The 20,609-nt window shown below is 43.3% G+C and overlaps 1 protein-coding gene across 4 annotated transcripts in view; it reads left to right on the top strand.

Moving 5' to 3' along the window:
- The window catches only part of DIP2C (disco interacting protein 2 homolog C), a 316,626-nt gene that overhangs the window by 168,333 nt on the left and 127,684 nt on the right, over positions 1–20,609 (top strand). For 2 of the 4 annotated variants that reach the window (XM_032099479.1, XM_032099487.1), the window contains exons 3-4: positions 623–790; positions 12,287–12,397. In XM_032099479.1, the coding sequence (XP_031955370.1) occupies positions 623–790; positions 12,287–12,397 (279 nt within the window). The remainder of the gene's footprint in view (positions 1–622; positions 791–12,286; positions 12,398–20,609) is intronic. The other 2 variants (XM_032099504.1, XM_032099495.1) reach the window with 1 other exon arrangement.

Below are 20,609 nucleotides of genomic sequence, written 5' to 3'. Positions count from 1 at the left end.
TGATATAATCCTTCTAAGTCCTTACTCGTCTGAATGGCTTGAAGTCCCTGCTCACTAGGAAGGGGGAGATGAATCCTTTCCAGGAAGAAGTAGGATGACAAAACAGATGCTGCCTTTTGTAAGCCCCTGTTCATGTCTAAACAATCACATACATGACCAACTAGCCTTTTTTTTAAATTTTTTTTTTTTTTGTAACCTGTTTTGATGGGGAATGCAAGAATTTATAAGGATGGACTCGGATCTTGGTGTTATAAGGGAATAGAGGTTTTAGAGATATTTTAAACCGGTATGGAAACAGACATGACTTTTGCTGGGATTGGAGACTTTGGGAAAGGGCAGGGATTTGCATTCTGTGACTGCATTCAACAAACTAAAGGAAATCCTAAGGCATTTCCCCTCTTCTGGGACATCCAGTCCTCCCGCTGCACCTTTGCTAACATTCCTAACGCCCATGTTGGCAGAGTGGAACATCGACCCGCGTTGGCTCCGTGGGTGTCCTGTGGTGTCTGTGCGTGCGTGTGCGTGTGTGCTCTACTGCATGGGGGCAGCAGCTCCACTCGTTGCTGTAACAAATGTAAAAAAACTAGACGTGAATTAATTAGTTTTTTTCAACTTGTTACAGCAGCGAATGGAGCTGCCGCGGTACGGTGTAGACTGCAACACAGTGAAGGAGCTGCCAGAAGAATGCTCCGCACTGCCAACATTGGTGTCTGTGACATCCGGGAAGCGGCCGCTAGAGAGAGAGCAGCCAGCACAGCAGGAAACCGGCCTCTCTTTTATTTTCGTTTTGGTGAGCACGATGAATGTATCTTTTCCAGTCCCTATCTGTATATAACTGTGCCTCATCTGGAAGCCTCTGTTAGACACCTACATCAGTAGGATGAATATGGGGCTGCCAGTTGCAAGGCAGGACAACCAACATCTGGAAGGCCGTTGCTGATTCTGTCTGCCTAAGAGTGAAGTGATGGGAAGGGAGAAGGAGTAGCTCTTCTTAGTAACATTTGAACGTATTAATGCTTCTCTAGCTTCCATACCATGGATGCTTTGGAGGAGGTTGCATACAATAAGCTGGTGAAACACAGGAAGGCGTGTGTTTCTAATTCCCTTTTTGGCACTGCCTTTTATAGAGCTCTAAATAGGCCCGAGCTCACCAGATTCTGGAGGAAGCTGTAAAAATCTAAGCACCCCTAGTTCTATGCTATTTTCAAGTAGAGATCTCTGCCTGAGCTCTGCTCACATCCAAGCCATTCAGAAGCAGACTGACTTCTCGGAACAGGCATCAGGCTGGTAGAGCAGGCTGAAGGAAGAACATTCTGCAGGGCTACATCTCTGCAATGTGGACTCGCAAGGTATGACTCCAGCTGTGCCTGAAGAACTGTGCCCTTCCCAGATATCCGTCCCTTTGGTAGGACCTGTGGCTGGCGGCAGGCATTCTGCTTTATCCCTGCATTTGTAGGAAGGCTGCAGAGGATCCACAGCCCCTCAAGACACCAGATTTTCTCTTGCCAACCATGTGGGCATATGGAGGACATCACACTCTTGCCTGCATGCTTGTCCACGATCACACAGGCAGTCCAGACATGCTGTAAGAGATGGCTGGAGGGAAGATAAGATCTGCTGTTCTTGTCTCAGGACAAGACATACCTGTAAAAAGATTATCTATTTCAGAAACCCTTTTCCACTAATTTTCAAACCAATTTGCTATATTACTATGGAGGACAGAGATCTATAGTGGATTCTGACTGTGTTTGTATTTCTCCTCTTACACAGGGCTGTTCTAGGTCAGGTTCCCTCTGTCTGACAAGCATAACTTTCTCTGCCTGAGATTTTCTGCAAAATGGGAAGGATTTAATGTAAATTGCAATTTCAGGTTTAACAGTGTTAGTGATATAAAAATGTGGTTTACATGTGATAAATGTAACCAGTAGAAGGTCTGTAGACATATCTGAACACACATACATCTATGGTCTTTTTGTCATGCTTATTGGGATGCTGTCATTTTAGAAAGGGAGAGCTGTTACTTTTCAGGAGTGGGATTGATGAAAGATAAAGCCAGACAACCATGTGGTTGATACTCCTCTAGCTGATGTAGGAGCTGGCTCTTAGGCTCCCTGTTTCTGACAGGACAATCCCGGAGAGTGTATTGTCACATGCTGTACAGCAAACGTGCAGTGAAAAACAGGGGATGTGCCATATCCACTGTACATCTGCAGGCTGACTCTGCAGTGCTTGCACAGTGGGTCTGACACATCCAGATGCTGCACAGACTGCACATATGCAAAGGACATTTGTACTGTTCCAGCCGGGCTGTCAAACTTCCAGAAATCCGGAACGGATATGCTGCATTTGGCAGTGTTAATGGGAGAAGGGATGGGGGGAGCCCCCTTTTTCTTTCCCATTAAATCCCCACCTGCTTTAAGTCAGGGAGACAAAAGTACAGCTTTGTTTCCTCAAGATGCTTTCTCAGGATGTGAGATTGTAGCTGGAGATGTTCTGTGTGCAGAGTAGTTTTTTTCCTTAGTGTGCCCGTGTGTCAGACATCTAAAAATAATAGTGAATCCAGACCTTTATGTCTGTACATATATCCCAGTCCCTCTTGTGCAGTGACCTTTCTCTTACTGCCTTTGTAGGGGGGCCATGACAGCCAAGAGCTGAAGTAATCACTTAAACAGGGATTTATTTCACAGTAACTTTCAGAATTTTATCTTGATTCGATCAGTCAGTTCTGGGTAAGATAACGTGGACAGCTGCATGCACACTATTAAGAGAAACCTTCCCTAGAAGAAAAAACCCTGAAATTACCTGCATTCCCCATAAGCTGTGGCTTTGCCCAATTTGCTTCCAGTTTTTTGCCAGGAAATTTGATTATTCATTCACAGAACAGAGACAATGTTGTTATCAATTAAGCATTGCTTCAATGCTTATCAATTAAGCTTAGACATGGGTGGTTCATTCTCTCTTAATCAAGTGCTGTGTCTCCACTAGATTGCTTTCTGCAATTTCCCATCATTGGTACCACCAGTGTAGCTCTATTTGTAGTGTAACCATGTGGACCAGTCATCAGTGCTTTATTTATTATGGCTAATAAATCTGTGAGATGTGGTGCTTAAAAGGCACCTGCTGTTCCTTTCACAGGCCTAGAGACAGATCCCTGCACCTCCTGCTGCTGGAGCCCCAACAGCACCAGCTTGGGAACATTTCAAGCTATGCAGGGCAGAGGAGATAATACATTTGCACAGAAGATCCCTTTGCCTTACGAAAAAACAATTTTCTGTAGAATTACAGGAGCCAATTTCCATAGCCTCTCTTATTAGCATGACACATATGTTAATATATATCTGTTATCTGTGCACATATTTGCATACCTTCTATGTGTATGTGTGCATGCCTTTGCTTTCAACTACTCCTGCTGGTGAGTCTTAAGGCACTCCAAGTAAACTTGGTGATTACAATTTCAATTTTCCTTCCACAGACATTATTTGTATTGCAACATTATTTGGATTGCAAAGATTGCAAGGAAATTTGATTCTGAAAAAATACTCTCATGTATTCATTTTATTAATACTAAAAAGTATTCTTATCACATCTGCCTTCCTAATTCTCAAAGATCTTACCAAGGGATAACCATGATGGGGCATTTCAAAGTGTGTTGAGAACGTGGATCTCATTGAAAGGCATATGCATTGCACAACACGTGAGCACATCCCTGAAACAGTGTGACAGATGTTTCACAGATGAGAAACTATAATGCACAGACAAATGCTTAGTAAGTCTTGGGTTTAAAAAAAGAGTCTGGTTTTGAATTGGTGGATGCCTGCTTAGTTTGGATAAAAAAGAAGGTACTGAAAGCCTCTGAGAAGCACCCCGTGAGGCCATCCCTTAAGGAATGGTGGTTATTGTTTTGGTTTTGCCACCATGACTGGGAGTCCAGTTACCATTTTGTCATTCTTTGGGTTTTGATGGCATCTGTATTTCCTATTCTGCACCAAGACTTCATAATAGTAAACCTTGTTCAAACACAGAGCAAAAAAAAAAACCTTCCTTCACTTTTCACTCTACTAGTAAGGCAAAGAAGTGGTTGCAAGGGAAGAAATGAGTACACAATGAAATCAGTTAGTAATGCAGGTAGTGATTTCAGCACGTGGTGTGTTGTTTTTTGGGGAAAGGATATTTTTAGTACACATCAGACTTGGTGTGTTTTTCAAAGAATTTGAAGATTTCGAAGGAAATACTTGTTGATGTTCCTGGAGAGCATCTGCAGAACATAAGAGCATAGGAGGAAACATGAAAGTGTTTCCTCCTGTGGTCTAAAATATGACAAGTGGGTAAGGAAAGGTGTGTCAGCCAGAGGTGAATGATAGATGGTAGAAAGGAAAGACACCACTGAGGGCCTTAAAGCTTAACCAGTGCTGGAGCAGAGGAGGTGGAGCCCGTAGAGGTGTTTGAAGAGCTGGGTGCTCAAAATGAGAAACTGCTGGAATTCACAGTGCTGCCCGTATTTGTCTGCAGTGTGAGTTGACCAGCCCTTTGGTGAATGTATTTGCTTTGTGAATAAGTAGTCTTCCTTTACATATTCTCCAAAAAGAATCTTCAAATGGTACACTGCAGCTGTGGGACTGTCTAAAGAAAAATGGAAATCAAACATCATGTGTGCACTGGAGCAGTAATGTGATGTCCACCATCACTGGGATAAAGGAGAGAAAAAAGAAGCCCATGATACCCATGCTAAGCTTGAACTGAAAGCTAAACCTTTCAAGGAAATGCTGGAAGGCAAAATTGAAATTTTTATAAGAAAAGAGGATCAATTTGAAGTATGTTCATTGTTTTAAGTCAGGACTGAGAGTAAGCTCACCTGTGAAGGAAAAACTTTTAATTAAACAAATCTAATCAGAAATAACATTTTCCCAGATTTATCTAGCAAAAACTGGCTCCACTTTCCTGGATGCCTTTGGTTAGAAGTATTGCATTTTAAATCTCCCTTGGCTTATCCAGTGAATTCATTACTTAGTTGTACATTTGATCATAAGAGTTAAATGCCATGCTAAGTAACGAGTTCCATGGGGGTGGTGTGACATTTAGCCTGTTTACAAAATACATGGTGTGTTCATACCTGGCTTTGCTTTTAAAGCTGAGCCATCACCCTTTGCATAGAAGCTCAGGAAATACTGTGAAGGGAAGGTAAATACTGTTTCTTAAAACTGCACTGCAAGCACTGTTTGCCTTCCTTCCCACTGGCCCTGGAGTTGTTTGGTTTATCCTACAGCTCTCTCTCCTGGGGGCACACATTGTAAGTTAGTTTTAGAACAATAAATATAGCCTGTGTCTAAGAATGCCTTCTATTTCTTGTCAGTTAGACATTTCAGCTTTTACATATTTTTAGATGCAAAAATTTGACACAGACATAGGAGTAAGAGATTCATCAAAGCAGCTTGTCAGCTGTCATTAAGGAAACAATTGTCCTCTGTCAGAGAGGGCAGTGTAGCTATTGCCATGTTATCAGCACACAGAGTTGCAATTTAGCTACAAAAAGGAATAATAAAGAAAGGAGGAACAAGGGTGAAGAAAAAAAAAAAAGGTGAAACCTGCTTCCAGCTGACAGTTTTGTACTTTCCATGCACTTAGAAATAAAGCTATCCAGCTTGCAGTGGTATTGCTTAAATAACTTTTCTGAGGCTCTTGCATTTTTTAGCTAAATGCAGTCAAGACAAGATCCAGCTTGCAGATTAGGATTTGTGGATTGATACATCTGCATTGTCTGCCTATGAACCTTGTGTTTATGCTTCCATTCTTATGTGAAGAGATATAGTTAATTCAGTTGATGAAACCCAAAGAGCTTTTCAGTTTATTCCAAAGTAGATACCTCCACTGACCGCTTGCACAGCTCTCAAGGCTTCACTGGACTTATGGAGTTGCCTGATGATGGGTGTCTGATACTGTTCAGGGCTCCCTACGGTACTGGAGACATCTGCACAGAGTGAGCACACGTAAAACAGGACTTAAAGGGGACAATGCCATTCTGGTCAAGCTGGATATCATAGTCCACAACATCTGCAAAGAAATCTGACACCTTTGTTTAGAGTCCTGAGTTCTGGTCTAGGTCTCTGTTTTTCATGATGGGAGCTTATCTTAAGCACCTTCTTGTGACACCTAAATACAGGTGTCATAATCTGCGAGCTGAATCCCACATTAGGAGCTTTCATTTGTATTAGGAACACATCTGTTTGCTCCAGTGCACCTGCTGATGCCTGTGTGTAATGTGATGACCATAAAGCACTGAATTCTCAGTCTCTCGTATAAAATAACTGTGCTCCAGGTATATATATTTTGCTGAAATTCTTCATGGCTTGCAAAGAGTCAATCATTGGTGCTAATCATGCTTACCTGTTAAAAGTCCTGCTTCAGCTGCAAGACTGGGGTAGACTATGGCATTATTAAGAACTGTGCCACTTTGACAGTGACTGTGAATGTGTCTGTGCACAGGGCACTGGCGTGACACTGTCTTTTCTTTTGGGAAAGCCATTCATTGCTTTGCCACCTCCTTAAATTTAGGAATCGATCCAAGTATGGATTCTCAAGCTGCCAATTCACAAATGCATCTGGGCGAAGCTGCACTTGAACAAACATTAGTGCTTAACTCACGGACCCTTGTGCTGACTGTGAAAGCTATCCATTTTTTGGGTTTAGTTATGTTCAGAAGTGAAAAAAAATATATTCTTGTTACTGCACTGTACTGCTGGAGCCTTCATGGAGGTGAACAATTCGCCTGTTAACACTGCTTTGTTATTTGTGGCAACACTTCACTGATTTCATGGTACTCATTATTCTGCATGGCTTTTACTCCCACCCATCGCTCAGGAATGGCAGTGTGTAGGTTCTTGCTATTGTGTCCTTTGTCTCACACCATCGCTGGTGCCATGGGAGCCAGCGCATGCACAGGAAGCCAAGATGTGAGTCCAGGCAACCCAGCTAATTCATGCTCCAGCCCCTTTAGTAGAGAACTGTCATTCAATTACTTGCTGTTTCTCCAAAGTGGGGCGGTGCTTTGTTTTTTCACCTTAGAGGAGCATAATACAAAGAGGCGTCCCCACAGGTGGCTGATGGAGAGCTTCTCTATTTTAGCACACAATTAACTTCCTCATCTTAATTGGTGTTATCAGTGAGCCAAGTTCATAGGTCCTGCTCCACACTCGGGTAGGGATTTATTCACTGTTTTTGTATATATGGACAAGTGACAAGTGGGAAGTAAAGCCATCAAATGATCCCCCTCATAAGACATTCTGATATTCTTCTTTAGTTTTCTATAGCCTTTAATGACTACTGGTGCAGGATGATGAATTGGGTGTCCCTCTTTCCTGACTGTATGAAGAAACTTCATGTTGCCCATTGGGTCAGAACTGACTTACCTAAAAGAACGAACACATGTATACAAAGTAGAAGGAACTAAAACTGCCTTAAGTGTCTCGGTTTTAAGATTAGACAAGAGACACAATCACCATGGTGAACTGAAGTAGGGAAGAGCCCTTGGCAGTGTCAGGGAGTGCTGTGGGCAGCAGTGCTGCCTGGCCAGTTGGGTGTCCTGCTGTCTTCTGCTATGACTGGGTCAGTGTTTGATGTTATCTTATGTGCACTGTTTATTTTACACCTGGAAAATAAAGTTTGTGCACTGCCCACAGCTGCAGAAAAGGGAATGAGACACTTGAGGTGTCTCACAGTCACTAAGCCAGGAGAAGGAAGCCACAGGCTTGAATGTATTTTGTCCAGTGGCCTGCAGGCCTCCTTGGAAGATTTCCCTCCTACAGCAGTTGTGCACCTCTGAAACGGATGCTTTTCCTCACAATTTAATTTCCCCTCGATGTTTCTAAAGCCTATTGCATGTGGTTTGGTTGTTTGGAAGATGCAGTTAATCCCCTTTTTTGGTGTCATCATGATGTTATACTGCAGTGGCAACATCACAATGATCTTTGTTTGTTTTTCTCCCCATGACATTGCCCTACACAAGTCACTTGCCAGGGGAAATGTGGCACTGCTTTCTTAGCAAAACCCCTGTCACACAGTGTCAGTTTTTGGGTGCGTTTTTTTAGGATTTTTGTGAATATGTGTGATTTCCAGAAATTATTTCATTCCTGATGATGTAGATAAGGACTGAGATGAGTAATGGTGCTTAGCATCTCATACAGATTGAAACATAATTTTTGGAAAAATTTCAGTCAAAATTAGTTATATTATTAACTGTATATTGCTCATTTTCAGGGTGACCAAATAAAGAAGGAAAAATCCTGAATATAAAAGTGAGGAGAAAGTACTCCTTTTGATTATTTCAGTGATTTAGAAGTCAGGTTCACCTGACTTAAAGAATATAAAGGGAAGTGAGAGCAAGTGAAATTTTACAGTAGTATAGTGTGGAAACAGAGGAGTTAAATGAAGACATTTTATTTGATTTAGGAGTGTGAATTATTAATCGCAATCTGAGTAGAGGAAAATTTATGGATTCAGTCTGTCTTTTAGGCGCCTATGAGATTTCACTCCAAGCATGTTTTTTAGCCAGCCAGCCATTTCTCCACAAAATCAAAGCAGACTTGACATCGCTGATAATCCAAAGATTTAAGAGAGAAGCTGGATTTAGAGTGCAGTTTGTTTCCACAAAGAAATAAGCATACAATGCCAGCCTTTTTCAAAAGATGCTTTTTAAGAAGTCCATTGAAACCCAGCTGAGACTGATTGAAGCAATCACAGGATTTTCAGTTGGTCTCTTGTCTACAGAAAAATTCTTGTTTCCACAAATGTAAACTCTTAGCCCTCCCCAATAAGCTGGCATTGAACCATTCAGAAATAGTAGTGGAGAGTTTGTACATTATGTTTTAATTGAAAAATACAAGCAAATTTCCATGCATTGTTTTGTTGAATCCAATTTCAAGTTATTAGTCCTACATTTGAGCCCTAAGTGCAAGGGACCAGTTTTTCTTCTGTTTTTACAGTTGAGCATACTGTGTAACTACTTCTTAAAGGCAAAAAATCGTAGGAAAGAATCAATTTAATTTTGTCAGGTACTCCTGGTTCTTTACCCCATGCATAACTCATCCAAGGCTCTGTGCTTTGTTAGCTCAAAGCTGAGCGCATCTGCTGGGCTTGTCTGCTCAGGTTCTTCTCTGGAAGAGAGCAGGGCACCATATCATCCCACTATTACAGATGCAGGTTTGCTTTCTTTTCCTATTGTTTGCTTGAACTTTCCTGCTTAAGTCATTGCCTTCACTCTTCTCCGGAAGCTGTCGAGGAGCATCAGTTTCTAGAAGTGTTTATGTATGATGCTGCTGTTATATTGCTACTGTAGTTTAAGAAGCTTTCAAGTAAATACTATTGGAAAAAAAAAGCAAATTCGCTATGGGAAAGGGATTAATAAAAGGTTTGAATCTTAAAATACTGGACGTTTAGGCTCAGCATACTCAAATGCTGCAGGTTTACAAGGCTATTTTTGTTGTTTTGCTGGAACAGATTACTAGTTTCAGCCTGGTTTGGTGCAGTTACTGTTTACTTTCTGACCATGTTGGGGTCCCTCCCCCGACATGTAGCCCTGGGAGAGGGGCCCTGAGGGCACAGACACGGGGCTTCCCTGTCCCTGCTCAGCCTCGTTCCCATGGGTTGGTTTGTGTTCCCTGCGCGGGCAGAAGGACCCTTGGTCCCGTGACTGGAACAGTTCCTGGGCAGAGCTCCGGCCATGCGGCTGGAGAAATAAACATCTCTCTGAAACAGCTATCAAGAATCTGTCTGTCCATATATATTTCCTTTCCACGGGACTCCTGGTTTGATATATGCGTGTTGCAGGATCCCCACTGCAACAAATGGTGGAGATTTGTGAGCAGAACGATCCCCGATCCCTAAGCGACTGATTTGTGTGAGTAAACCCTGGAAACTTTGGATTCCTCTTCTTGGTTTTGCTTTGCTATTCCATATCTAAACTATGGAGGAACCGTGGGAAGACTCTTGGCTCTCCGAGCCGCATATGGACATTTATCTTAAACTTAAAATGATTCTTGAACAACGATTTGTAAATTTTAGCTTGATTCAAGCTCAGAAAGAACTGAAACACTTCCTGGCATGGTTGTTTAAGAACTTTTTCTATGTTTCTTGGGATTTAATTCTTACCAAGGGCTTTTGGAAAACCGTTTGGACACAGTTAATACTGGAGTCAAAATATATGCCGATGGAAGAATATTTTCGTGAATATTATTTAGTTACCGAGACTGTTGAGCGATGTCAGCTGTGTCCTGGCGCAGGGACCGTGCGGCCCAGGCCACGTGCACCGAGTGCTCTGCGAGCAGCAGCGAGGCAGTTCCCGCGCGCGGGCGGAGCCACGCGAGCCGCAGTGTCGGTGGCGGAGCGAGGCGCGGCGGGACCCGGCAGTGTCTGCCCGGCCGCGTGCAGCGCGTGGTGGAGCGAGCCCCGGGAACGCCCGACCGAGAGGGGAGGCGCGCGGGCGGCGGCGGGCGGCGGCAGCGGTGGGACGGAGCCGCGCCCAGCTGAAACGCGCGCTGGAGCAGGGCGCGGGGGAGTCGTCGCTCGGGGGCCCGGCCGAGACGTGGGTGCAGCGCCCGGCATTGGCAGCGAAGCTGCGACCAGAGGAGGCGATGCACGGAGAACTGAGCGGCATGGCCCGGCCCGGCCCGCGCAGCCCCGAACGCGACCCCGGGAAGAGGGCGCAGGCACCAGCAGCCCCGACAATTCCAACACGGGAGCGACCGAAGGAGAGAGCAAAGACGCAGCGAGACAAAAAACAGCAGCCACTCGGAAAAAGATCACAGTAACTAAGACCTTAGGGATAGTAAAATGGTATAATGTTAAGCAAAATTATGGTTTTATAACAAGGTGTGACAACCAGCAAGACATATTCGTGCATAGAACTGCTATTAAAAAGAATAACCCTGAAAAATGCATCCCAAGCTTGGGAGATGGAGAGGTGGTGGAATTTAATATTGTACTAGGGAGAAAAGGATTACAAGCATCGCAGGTCACTGGGCCTGATGGTGTTCCTGTAAAAGGCAGTATATATGCAAAAAATCGTAGTCATGTTAGACAGTATCTCCATTGTAAGCCCCCCCTACAGTTTCCCTTTCCTAATCCCACCTTTCCCTTTTACCCTATGTCCTATTACCCCCAGTGTATTCCCAATCCGTTTTTTCATCCATGGTTTCCCTCACAAAACCATGCTTTTGCCAATTGTTTCCCCAAAAATCCCTTTCCAATGCCGAGTGGGGGATGAAAAGGGGAAGGGACGAAGTTAAACCCTCTCCTGCCTCAGTTTCCCCACAAAGCATGCTCAGAGAATCCTGTCTCCCTTCTGTCAGCCCTAAGATGTTCCAGAGAATCTGTTTGGACATTTAAAGACTCAGGAGGGTGGCTTGTTTTGTTTTGAAACTGTTCTTGTTATGTTTATCCAGTTGTTTTCATTCTCCTTTTATTAAAATAAAACGGGTGAGGTGTTGGGGTCCCTCCCCCGACATGTAGCCCTGGGAGAGGGGCCCTGAGGGCACAGACACGGGGCTTCCCTGTCCCTGCTCAGCCTCGTTCCCATGGGTTGGTTTGTGTTCCCTGCGCGGGCAGAAGGACCCTTGGTCCCGTGACTGGAACAGTTCCTGGGCAGAGCTCCGGCCATGCGGCTGGAGAAATAAACATCTCTCTGAAACAGCTATCAAGAATCTGTCTGTCCATATATATTTCCTTTCCACGGGACTCCTGGTTTGATATATGCGTGTTGCAGGATCCCCACTGCAACATGACCATTGGTGGCTAAAAATGACTGTACATATTACTATAGTTCCCTTCCCACAGGAACTAGTTTCCACAGGTTAGTATTGTGTTGTCACCAGCTGACACCATCCAACCTGATGAAGTTTTAGATGATACATACTAAGTTTTCCTAGGAGCCAATTTGCAGGAAAGTTTCACTGTCCACTGCAATGGTGTCTGCCTTTATTAGCTCATTAAAATATTTCCTAAATACTACTTTATGAAAAGTCATCTGTTTGTGGAAATAAAAAATGCCAAGCTTACTGTCTGTTTGCTCTTTCTATGTTGTCCATGACCCTGGAAAAAAGGTTTTTTAGAGACAACCAGGAAAATAACCACATCAGAAAGGCTGACCAGAGGCAAGTAGAGTGTAACCAATTGACACGACGCGCTTTAGGCACTGAATGTTCATTTTCTACTTGTCGTGTATGCTGAACTCCTCCTCACTATAAGCCTTCCAAAACGCAATCAGAATGAGCTGTTTGGTGTTTTTTCATTGATGCAGGGGTGGACCAGGCGTTACCACAAGAACGTCGAACTCCTGTCACTCCATCCTCTTCCTCTCGGTATCACCGTCGCAGGTCCTCAGGGTCACGGGATGAGCGCTACAGATCGGGTGAGTGGAACTGAAGACCCCGGAACTGGAATGAAAATTTGAAATGTCTCATTCTGTTCCTCGCTTTTCTAAAAAGAAGTTTGTTGTAAACTCATGTAGCTATATATGGGAAACATTCATTGTGCGAACACAGAGACACTGTCCAAGCGTGAAGGGGTGGAGCTACAAAGCCAAGATACATCTGGAACTGGATCTGGCTGTGAGTGTGAAGGGCTGCTAAAAGGCCTTCTACAGGCACATTAGTAAAAGAGGAAAGAGTAGGGAAAACATGCTGAATGGGGCAGGGTGACAAAGGGCATGGAAAAGGCAAAGATAATTAATGTATCCTTTGCCTTGGTCTGTACTGATGATATCTGAGTTCTGGAATCAAGGCATCTGAGACCAATGGGAAAGTCTTGAACAATGACAACCTACCCTCTGTGAAGGAGAATCAGGATGGGGAATATTTGAACAAACTGAACAAATAGAAGTCCATGGGACGTGATGGGGGTGGATCACTGACCAATGTGATTGTCTGTCAGTCAGAGGAGGTTTCTGCAGGCTGAGAGAAAGCAAGGTTCATTTCTGTCTTCAGGAATAGCAGGACATAGCATCTGGAAAACTACAGGCCAGCCAGACTCTTCTCAATCTCTTGAGCAGGTGGTGGAGCAAATAAAGCTGGAAGCTCTTTTAAAATATATGGACAAGGCAGTGATTGGGAGTAGACAGTATGGATTTACAAAGTGCTCTTAGTAGGCTGGTCAATTCTTGATCTGCCCAATAACCTTCTACAATGAGATGACTGCCCTGGAAGTTGAGGGAAGAGCAGTGGATGTTGTATGCTTTGACTTTAGTGAAGCTTTTGACAGTGTCTCTCATAATATCCTTGACAAACTGGTGAAATATGGTTTAGATAAGTAGACAGCAAAGTAGTCTGAAAATTGGCTGAAATATTGAGCTCAGAGAGTTGGAATGAGTGGTACAAAGTCCAGCTGGACACCAGCCTCTAATGGGTACTGTAGGGAGTGAATACTGGCTCCAGTACCCCTTAATAGCTTCATTAGTGACCTTGCTGGTGAGACACACACCGGCAGATGATACCAAATTGGAAGGAGTGGTCGATATACCACACGGGTGTAATAGCATTTAGAGGGATCTGGGCAGGCTGGAGGAGTGGGCAAACAGGAATCTAGTCAAGTTTGACAAAGGAAAATGCAAATTCCTTCCTGGGAAGGAATAACCCCTTGTACTTTGACAGGTTGCTGGAAAGCAGCTTGGCAGCAAAGTTGTGGTGGACGTGAGCTAGGAAGGTGCTCTTATGGCAAAGAAGGCCAAGGGCCTCCTGGGCTGCACTCAGAGGAATGCTGCCAGCAGGTCAGGGCAGATGATCCTTCCCTCTGCTCAGCACTGGTGAGGCACACTGGGAGTGCTGAGTCCAGTGCTGGGCTCCCCAGTACAAGAGGGATATGGATGTACTGGAATGAGTCCAGCAAAAGACCACAGATGATTAAGAAATAGATCCTGTGATATGTGAGGAGAGGCTGAGAGAGCTGGGGTTGTACAGCCTGGAGAAAGCTCAAGGGGATCTTATCCCTGTGTATAAGCTACATGATGGGGGAATTAAAGAAGCTGGAATCAGACAAGAGACAGTTGGCAGAACCAAAATATGAAGCATTTGATTTAAGTATAAGAAAAAGCTTTTTTTTTTTCTCTAAGAGAGGTCAAGCACTGGCACAGGTCGCTGAGAGAAGTTTTGGTGACTCCATTCTTGGAGCTATTCAAAACCTCATTGGATGTGGTCCCAAGCAGTGTGCTGTAGATGACCCTGCCTAGAGCAGGGAGTTGGACTGGATGGTCTCCAGAGGCTCCTGCTGACCTACTCCAGTCTATGGTTCTGTGGCACAGCTGAATTTTACTGTACTGATTCCAGTTTGGTAATACTATAAGAAAATATTTAATTTGCAGTATAGCAAGTTGGGAACATCATTATGCCCTAAATAGAAGCACTGATTAAAGGAAGATAAAATTAATTTCAGAGCTGAACAGAAGGGTAAAAACTCATTTCCAAGTGAATGGGATCCAACTTTCTTCGTGATACTGCTCCAGATATAACACAAAGTGAAGGAAGTGATTGGTTTAAAACTGGTTTATAATGGCTTCTCACAACAAGAAAGACATTGAGGTGCTGGAGCATGTCCAGAAAAGGGCAGTGAAACTGGCAAAGGGTCTGGAGCACAAGTCTTGTGAGGAGCAGCTGAGGGATCTTGAGGTGTTTACCCTGGAGAAAAGGAGGCTCTGGGGAAACCTTATCACTCTGTACAGCTCTCTGAAAGGAAACTGGAGACAGATGAGGTTCAGCTTCTCTTCACAAGTAACAAGAGACAGGACAAGAGAAAATGGCCTCAAGCTGTGCCTGGGGAGGTTTAGATTGGATATTAGGAAAAGAATTCTTCACCAAAAGAGTTGTCAACCATTGAAACAGGCTGCCCAGGGAAGAGGTGGAATGACCATCCCTGAAAATGTTCAAAAGGCATGTGGATGTGGCACTTAGGGATGTGGTTTAGTAGTGAACACGGTGGTGCTGGCTTAATGGTTGGTCTTGATAATGTTGTCTTTTCCAACATTAACAATTCTGTGATTCCATAAAGGAAAAGTGAGCTCTGAAACTTCTTTACTCTTACCTTTGAAGGTGAAAACTGCATGCACTACACCTTAACAGGATGAAGGGTAGGTGTGCTCAGCTGTTGTTTGAACTGCTTCAGGGGCTGCTGCAGTATGAGCATCCTTCTCAGATAGCAGCCTGAGGCCATGGACTGGTTCACCTGGTGCTGCCTCTTCCATCTGCAGAATAAGGGAGCCATAGACAGCAGCACCCATCAACCTCTGTGGCAGAGAGATCCTGGTGAGCTGAGAGTCAGAAGCCAGGGCCTGATGGTTATGGACGGTCTCGAGGAAAGTAAATTTGGCTGTGGAAGCTCTGGATTGTGTTTGAGAGATGCCTCTTGCTGGATGCAGTCAGACTCATTGTGCTGACACAACTGGAAAATTGTAGAGAATTCCTTATTAAACCTTTTGTAACATATCTCTGGTTCATTCCATTAGTCAAAGAGCTTGCCAGTCCCATTTAAAGGAAAATTAAATGCTGAATGTGGCAGAGAAAGTTCATGTGTGTCCAGACCATTCTGATAAATTTTTAAAACTCCCTCCTCCCCTCAGAAACCCCGGGTTCATACTGTAGATGCTGCCAATTTTTTGTTGAATAATGGTTGTGGTATCTGCATAATAATTCCTTGATATATAAGCTCCTAGAAGCTTCTCCAACATTACACTATAAATGGTCTGATTTCTACCCAGTGCTTTTAAATAGGTAAAAAAATACTATTCCTGAACTTGTCTAATTTGTGGGTGTGCAACACATGGTCCTCAAATCTCCAAGCTGTGACTCGCCAGAGCAGTTCTGTTAGAAACATGTGCATTTGACTGTGAGTCAAAAGTCATCTGCTTGAGCTGTGCTTGCTATTTGTAAGCTAAGATGTCGAGTCAATTTGGGGATGGGCAAAAGGAGACATTATGCGTATCTTCACTGTGTGCCTCTTCTGAGACCCCAAGAGTGCTCTCTGAGTTGGTGCTGCTGCCCCTGGGTTTCAGTCACTGCCTGCTGCCTTAAAAGGAAGGCATTTGTGCAGTGAAAGGGTACATAAGGTCCTGTCTTAGGGATGGGGCGAGTTGCAATTACATATATACATATATATAAATAATAAAGATGTAAACTTTGTTGCTGAGAAGTAAGGAATTCAGTGTAAAGGGCTGTTATTAGGGCAGGAGTTTTACTTTAGCAGAGTAAAGACTATACTATAAATTCAGATCTTTCTTGTTGCTCTGAAAATGTCCTCGGTGTTAAAACTGAAAAGCTTGACAGTATTTTGGGGATTTCTGGCAAAGTTTTGAATTCCGAGCTTGGTTGCTGTATAGCATGACTCCTCAGCAAGTCACTGAGCTTTCCAGCAAATTGGTTTGAACAACTCCTGCATCTTCACTCCCTCAAAAGAAAACCAAATGTAGAAAATGCCAGTGAAGGTAAATGTAAATACACATTTTAATTTTGAAAAGTTATCAGAATCCTCTCCAAATTTACTTTCAGAGGAGATTTGCTACGATACAGTGCAATGTTCCTACCCTGTCCTGTGTTCTCCCATTCTATGTATTGCCCCTGTGAGATCAGAAGTCTGTTTCTTTCTGTAGGTTGCAAACTTGCAAGTCAGATTTCATTCTGGCTATCTTGCTTTCGGATTCAGATTTGCTTCAGGTAGAAGTCTTTGTTTCGCTTGTTGATTTGCTGTGCTTAATACTTCAGCATCTCTGCTCTGATCACATTGTGATTGTTAGATCCTAGCTGTTACCCATTTTGAGTGTTTGTTATCATACTTGGCACATCTACTTGGAAAAAGCCCAAAACAAAATGAATGCACACTCTTTAACCAATAAGGAATTCACATCTAGGAAAACATTTCCCTTCCTTAGTGTTTTTGCACAGTTTATTTCAATTAACATCTGCAAATAGATCTCCCATTCCAACTCTGATCAAAATCCTTTTCTGTCTCTTCTTGGTAAGGTTTTCCTAATTGGAAGTCTAAGATTCTGAGAGTCATCCCGTCCTCCTTCCATGCCTTTGCTTTTTACATGGATTTAGATGTCAGCAAAGATTGTTTAACAAACTCTCTTTGGAGACTCAAAATCATTGCTGCCACTAATATCACCTTCAACTTATTTTCTTGTATTATGCAAAATGTCATACTGTGACATTTTTAATCCCTACCTATTTTCTTACTTCAATCTTTTTTTTTATCATTATTTCATTAATGTTGTAACTGATTTTTTCAGCACTATAATTTTGAAAGCCTGGGTTCTATGATTTTATGTTTTAAATAAAATTGACACTTGAGTTTGTGGACACTATTTTTTCCCCTAAATGTTCCTGGTAATTTTTTGTTTCAAGATAATTTGATTTTACAATTCAGCCTACATTGGAAATTTGCTCTAATTCTTTAAAACCAAAAAGGTTTAAAATTTCCTGGCTGCTTATTTTTATACAGAAAGGGAGCCTGAAACCACTATGTTTCAAAATGTCAGCTTTGATCATTTTTCAGATGTCTAAAGAAACAGATAATGCTATAAAGTGTAGTAACTGAATTAGTGCAGGGTTAAGCTATATTACTTACTTCATAAAAATGTGGCAAATAGTTTAGCTGATATTAATCCAAAAGCATTCTTTGATTTGTTTACTACTGAATTAAAAAATCTCTTAGTATTTACTCACTTAGAAACAATATTTGGAAAGGTTTGCCAAGTGTAGATCATGGCAATGTTTTTCTCTTAGCAACTGCCATTCCTTATCCGGTGCTTGTACTGTAACATTGTCTGGGGGCTCAAGATGACACTGAAGCCAAATGGTGTTGTAGGCTGGATCAGTAACTTTTGCCAAGAGGCTTTTCTGGCCTGGTGGGTTTTCAGGCAGGAAAGCTCAGTCAGAGGAAAGCTGGCGTGCACAGCACTTGTGGCTCTGCATGCAGAATAGATGTCAGCACTGGGCTTGGTCTGCTGAGGGGACTGCAAAGTCGGACACAGACTGGAGTATGAGTTAATAATGGTATGTAGACGGAGCTGCAGTTGGCCATACAGCTTTTGTCTCCTTAGTGCCATTTAGAAACTAGATTTCTTGGGTACTTTTGGAAGCTGCAGATCCATGGATTTGGAATGGCATGTTGAGATAAGGAGATAGGAATAATGTGGTGGAGTAGGCAAGTGGGTAATCTGAATAGTCGAGCTTTCACACTCTTGCCATGCTGTCTGAATGAGCTTACTCAGTGGAAGACTGAGATTTTCGGAGGCTGTTGTCCCTCCATGCAGTCACTAGGGACCTGTTTGCTCACTGGTAGCAGTGGCTGCATTCTGCTCTTGCTAACACTGAAATCCCTCATAGGAGGACCTGAAGTTTCTGCCACCATTATTTAAAATGCCATCACATCAGCTGTCTTGCTTTTGGAAGAATGGTCTTAACTGATTTGGAGCATAAAACAGTGAGCTGTAGCCCCTCCACAGTGTAGCCCTGTAGTGACCGTCCTGCTGTAGCTTGGCCTCTTGCCCGTGGCTGCCGTTGTGGTGGCTGGAGCTGAGCTGGGCTCTGCTGCCACGTAAAGGCTGCAGTGCAGTACAGCAGCAGCTGCTGGGGCCCTGCCAGGTGACAGAGCCCATGGGCAACTGGGCAGGTCCTTGGGATAAGAAATGGTTTTCTTGGTCACAATAAATGTCCCACAGTTCTTTGTTTCCCAGCTGGTCATGGTTTGTGGGGCTCAGAAACTGTCCCTCAGGCACCTTCAGCACCTTTCCAGAGAAAAAGTATGTTATCTTCCCTCAGCTGGGTGTTCAACACACAAGGAACTGAAACATCAGGTCCTTTCCAACTTCATTTTTCCAAAAGGACACCATGTGGCCTTTAGATCAGGCCAAAGCAAGAAGCCTGAGTTCTCCGTCCTGATGCTGAAAACCAGAGCACCTTCTCGTGTGCCAGGACCTGGCTTTTACTGTTTCCACACTTGTCAGGAAAAAACCCCACCTAAAACCAGGAGGTATAACACAAAAAATGTGTACCAATAAAAATTAAAAACTAAAAAAAAGGCAACATTAATTGATAGGGAATGTGGTGTAATATGTTCAAAGGTACATGTGTGTGTTAGGAATGGGATAGCGTCTCTAAGATTTCTACTGCACCAGAATTCTCCTCTGATGAGATAAGGATGGGACAAATGGGTTGGGCCAAGGTTTTTAAGTCTCTTGTTTCTCATGAGCTTTGTCATAGGCCTTGAAGATGACCGGAGCACTGCCTGGAGTAGTATAATCCTTAAGAAAAATGAGACCAATAAGCTCTAAAAACTGAGTTTTCCAGATGTCAGCAATGATATGGGAAGTAGAAGTGTAAGTGAAATGGTGCTGCCTCTGTGGCTGGGGGTTCATGGTGTCCTAGAGGAAAGACCAGCAAATGGGAGCATATGCACTGCATGGACTCAGTGGGCAGGTTTTAAAACGCACAGCAGTGGGTGAGCACAGAGCTGGGAGCTGAGAAGTGGAGTGTTTGGAGAAACACCATTTGTGGAATCAACATCTCAGCTGGTAGCATGGAGGAAGGGTATGGCCTCTAGGGTGGTTGTGGTACCTGCACTCCCAGCTGGGAGAGTACCTCCCTTCTCACACTCTTCTGCTGATTTTTTTTCCTGTACATTTAGGTTGTGGAGATGAGAAAGAAAAAATTGGTCTGGTACACTTGGAGAGCTGTCAGCCCCTGCCCCAGAGATCCCAGCACTGCAGGGAACAGCCCATTTTCCAAGTGCACTCAGCACTTCTTTTAAAAGACATCTTAATGTAGGAGATACTTGGAGGTACTGCCAAAACAAAGGCACCCTAACTACAGCTCTCACAGATCAAATTCCTGAGCCACTTTTCCCACACTGGTGTTCAAAGGGGAAAAGACAGAACAACTTATACTGAGCACGGGATTGTTAAGCTTCAGAACAAATCATCCCAGGCCAGATTTGAGGGTTATTTGAAATAAGGTAGCTGGGAATGAAAGAATATTCCCTGTAGACCCAGATCCTTGAGATGCTGGCACCAGACCTTTGGTAGCTGAGCTGCTCTGCTCTAACCATGTATTCGTTCTCATTTACCATGAGGTAGGTGTGTGTATGAGCCCTAACAAAGGTAGGTGACATTTTGTGTCTTTACAGCTTACCTCATGGTGATTTGAAAATATATGGGTAGCTTATATTTTGTGGTTTTGAGAGGACATTCAAGATCTTGCTCTGCAATCCTGCCAGAACTGACAAAAAAGAATTACACTATGAAACTATGTGAGTTGTGCATGGTAAAGGATGGAATGGGAAGATCTGAGACATCATTTTTACTGAACCATCATCATTTAGCGTTTCTCCAAAGAATAAAGAGAAAGAAAAATGCGATTAATGTGCTATCTATTAGGATGGGACTGCATAGAAGTATTCATGTGGCTTGTCGTAAAACGATTAATATTTTAACCCTTGAGGTGGGTGAGGGTTACTTGTAAGAGTTAATTTGAAGTCATTAACCTGGCTGTAAACAGACTTATTCAGAAATTAATTATTCTCCTATCTGATTTAGCTTGCTTACAAAGTTAATTTCAAGCTACAACTCAATCAGGGGAAAA

The sequence above is a fragment of the Corvus moneduloides genome, chromosome 1 (genome assembly GCF_009650955.1).
Source record: "Corvus moneduloides isolate bCorMon1 chromosome 1, bCorMon1.pri, whole genome shotgun sequence".
NCBI lineage: Eukaryota > Metazoa > Chordata > Aves > Passeriformes > Corvidae > Corvus > Corvus moneduloides.
This window is presented reverse-complemented; position numbering and strand designations above follow the sequence as displayed.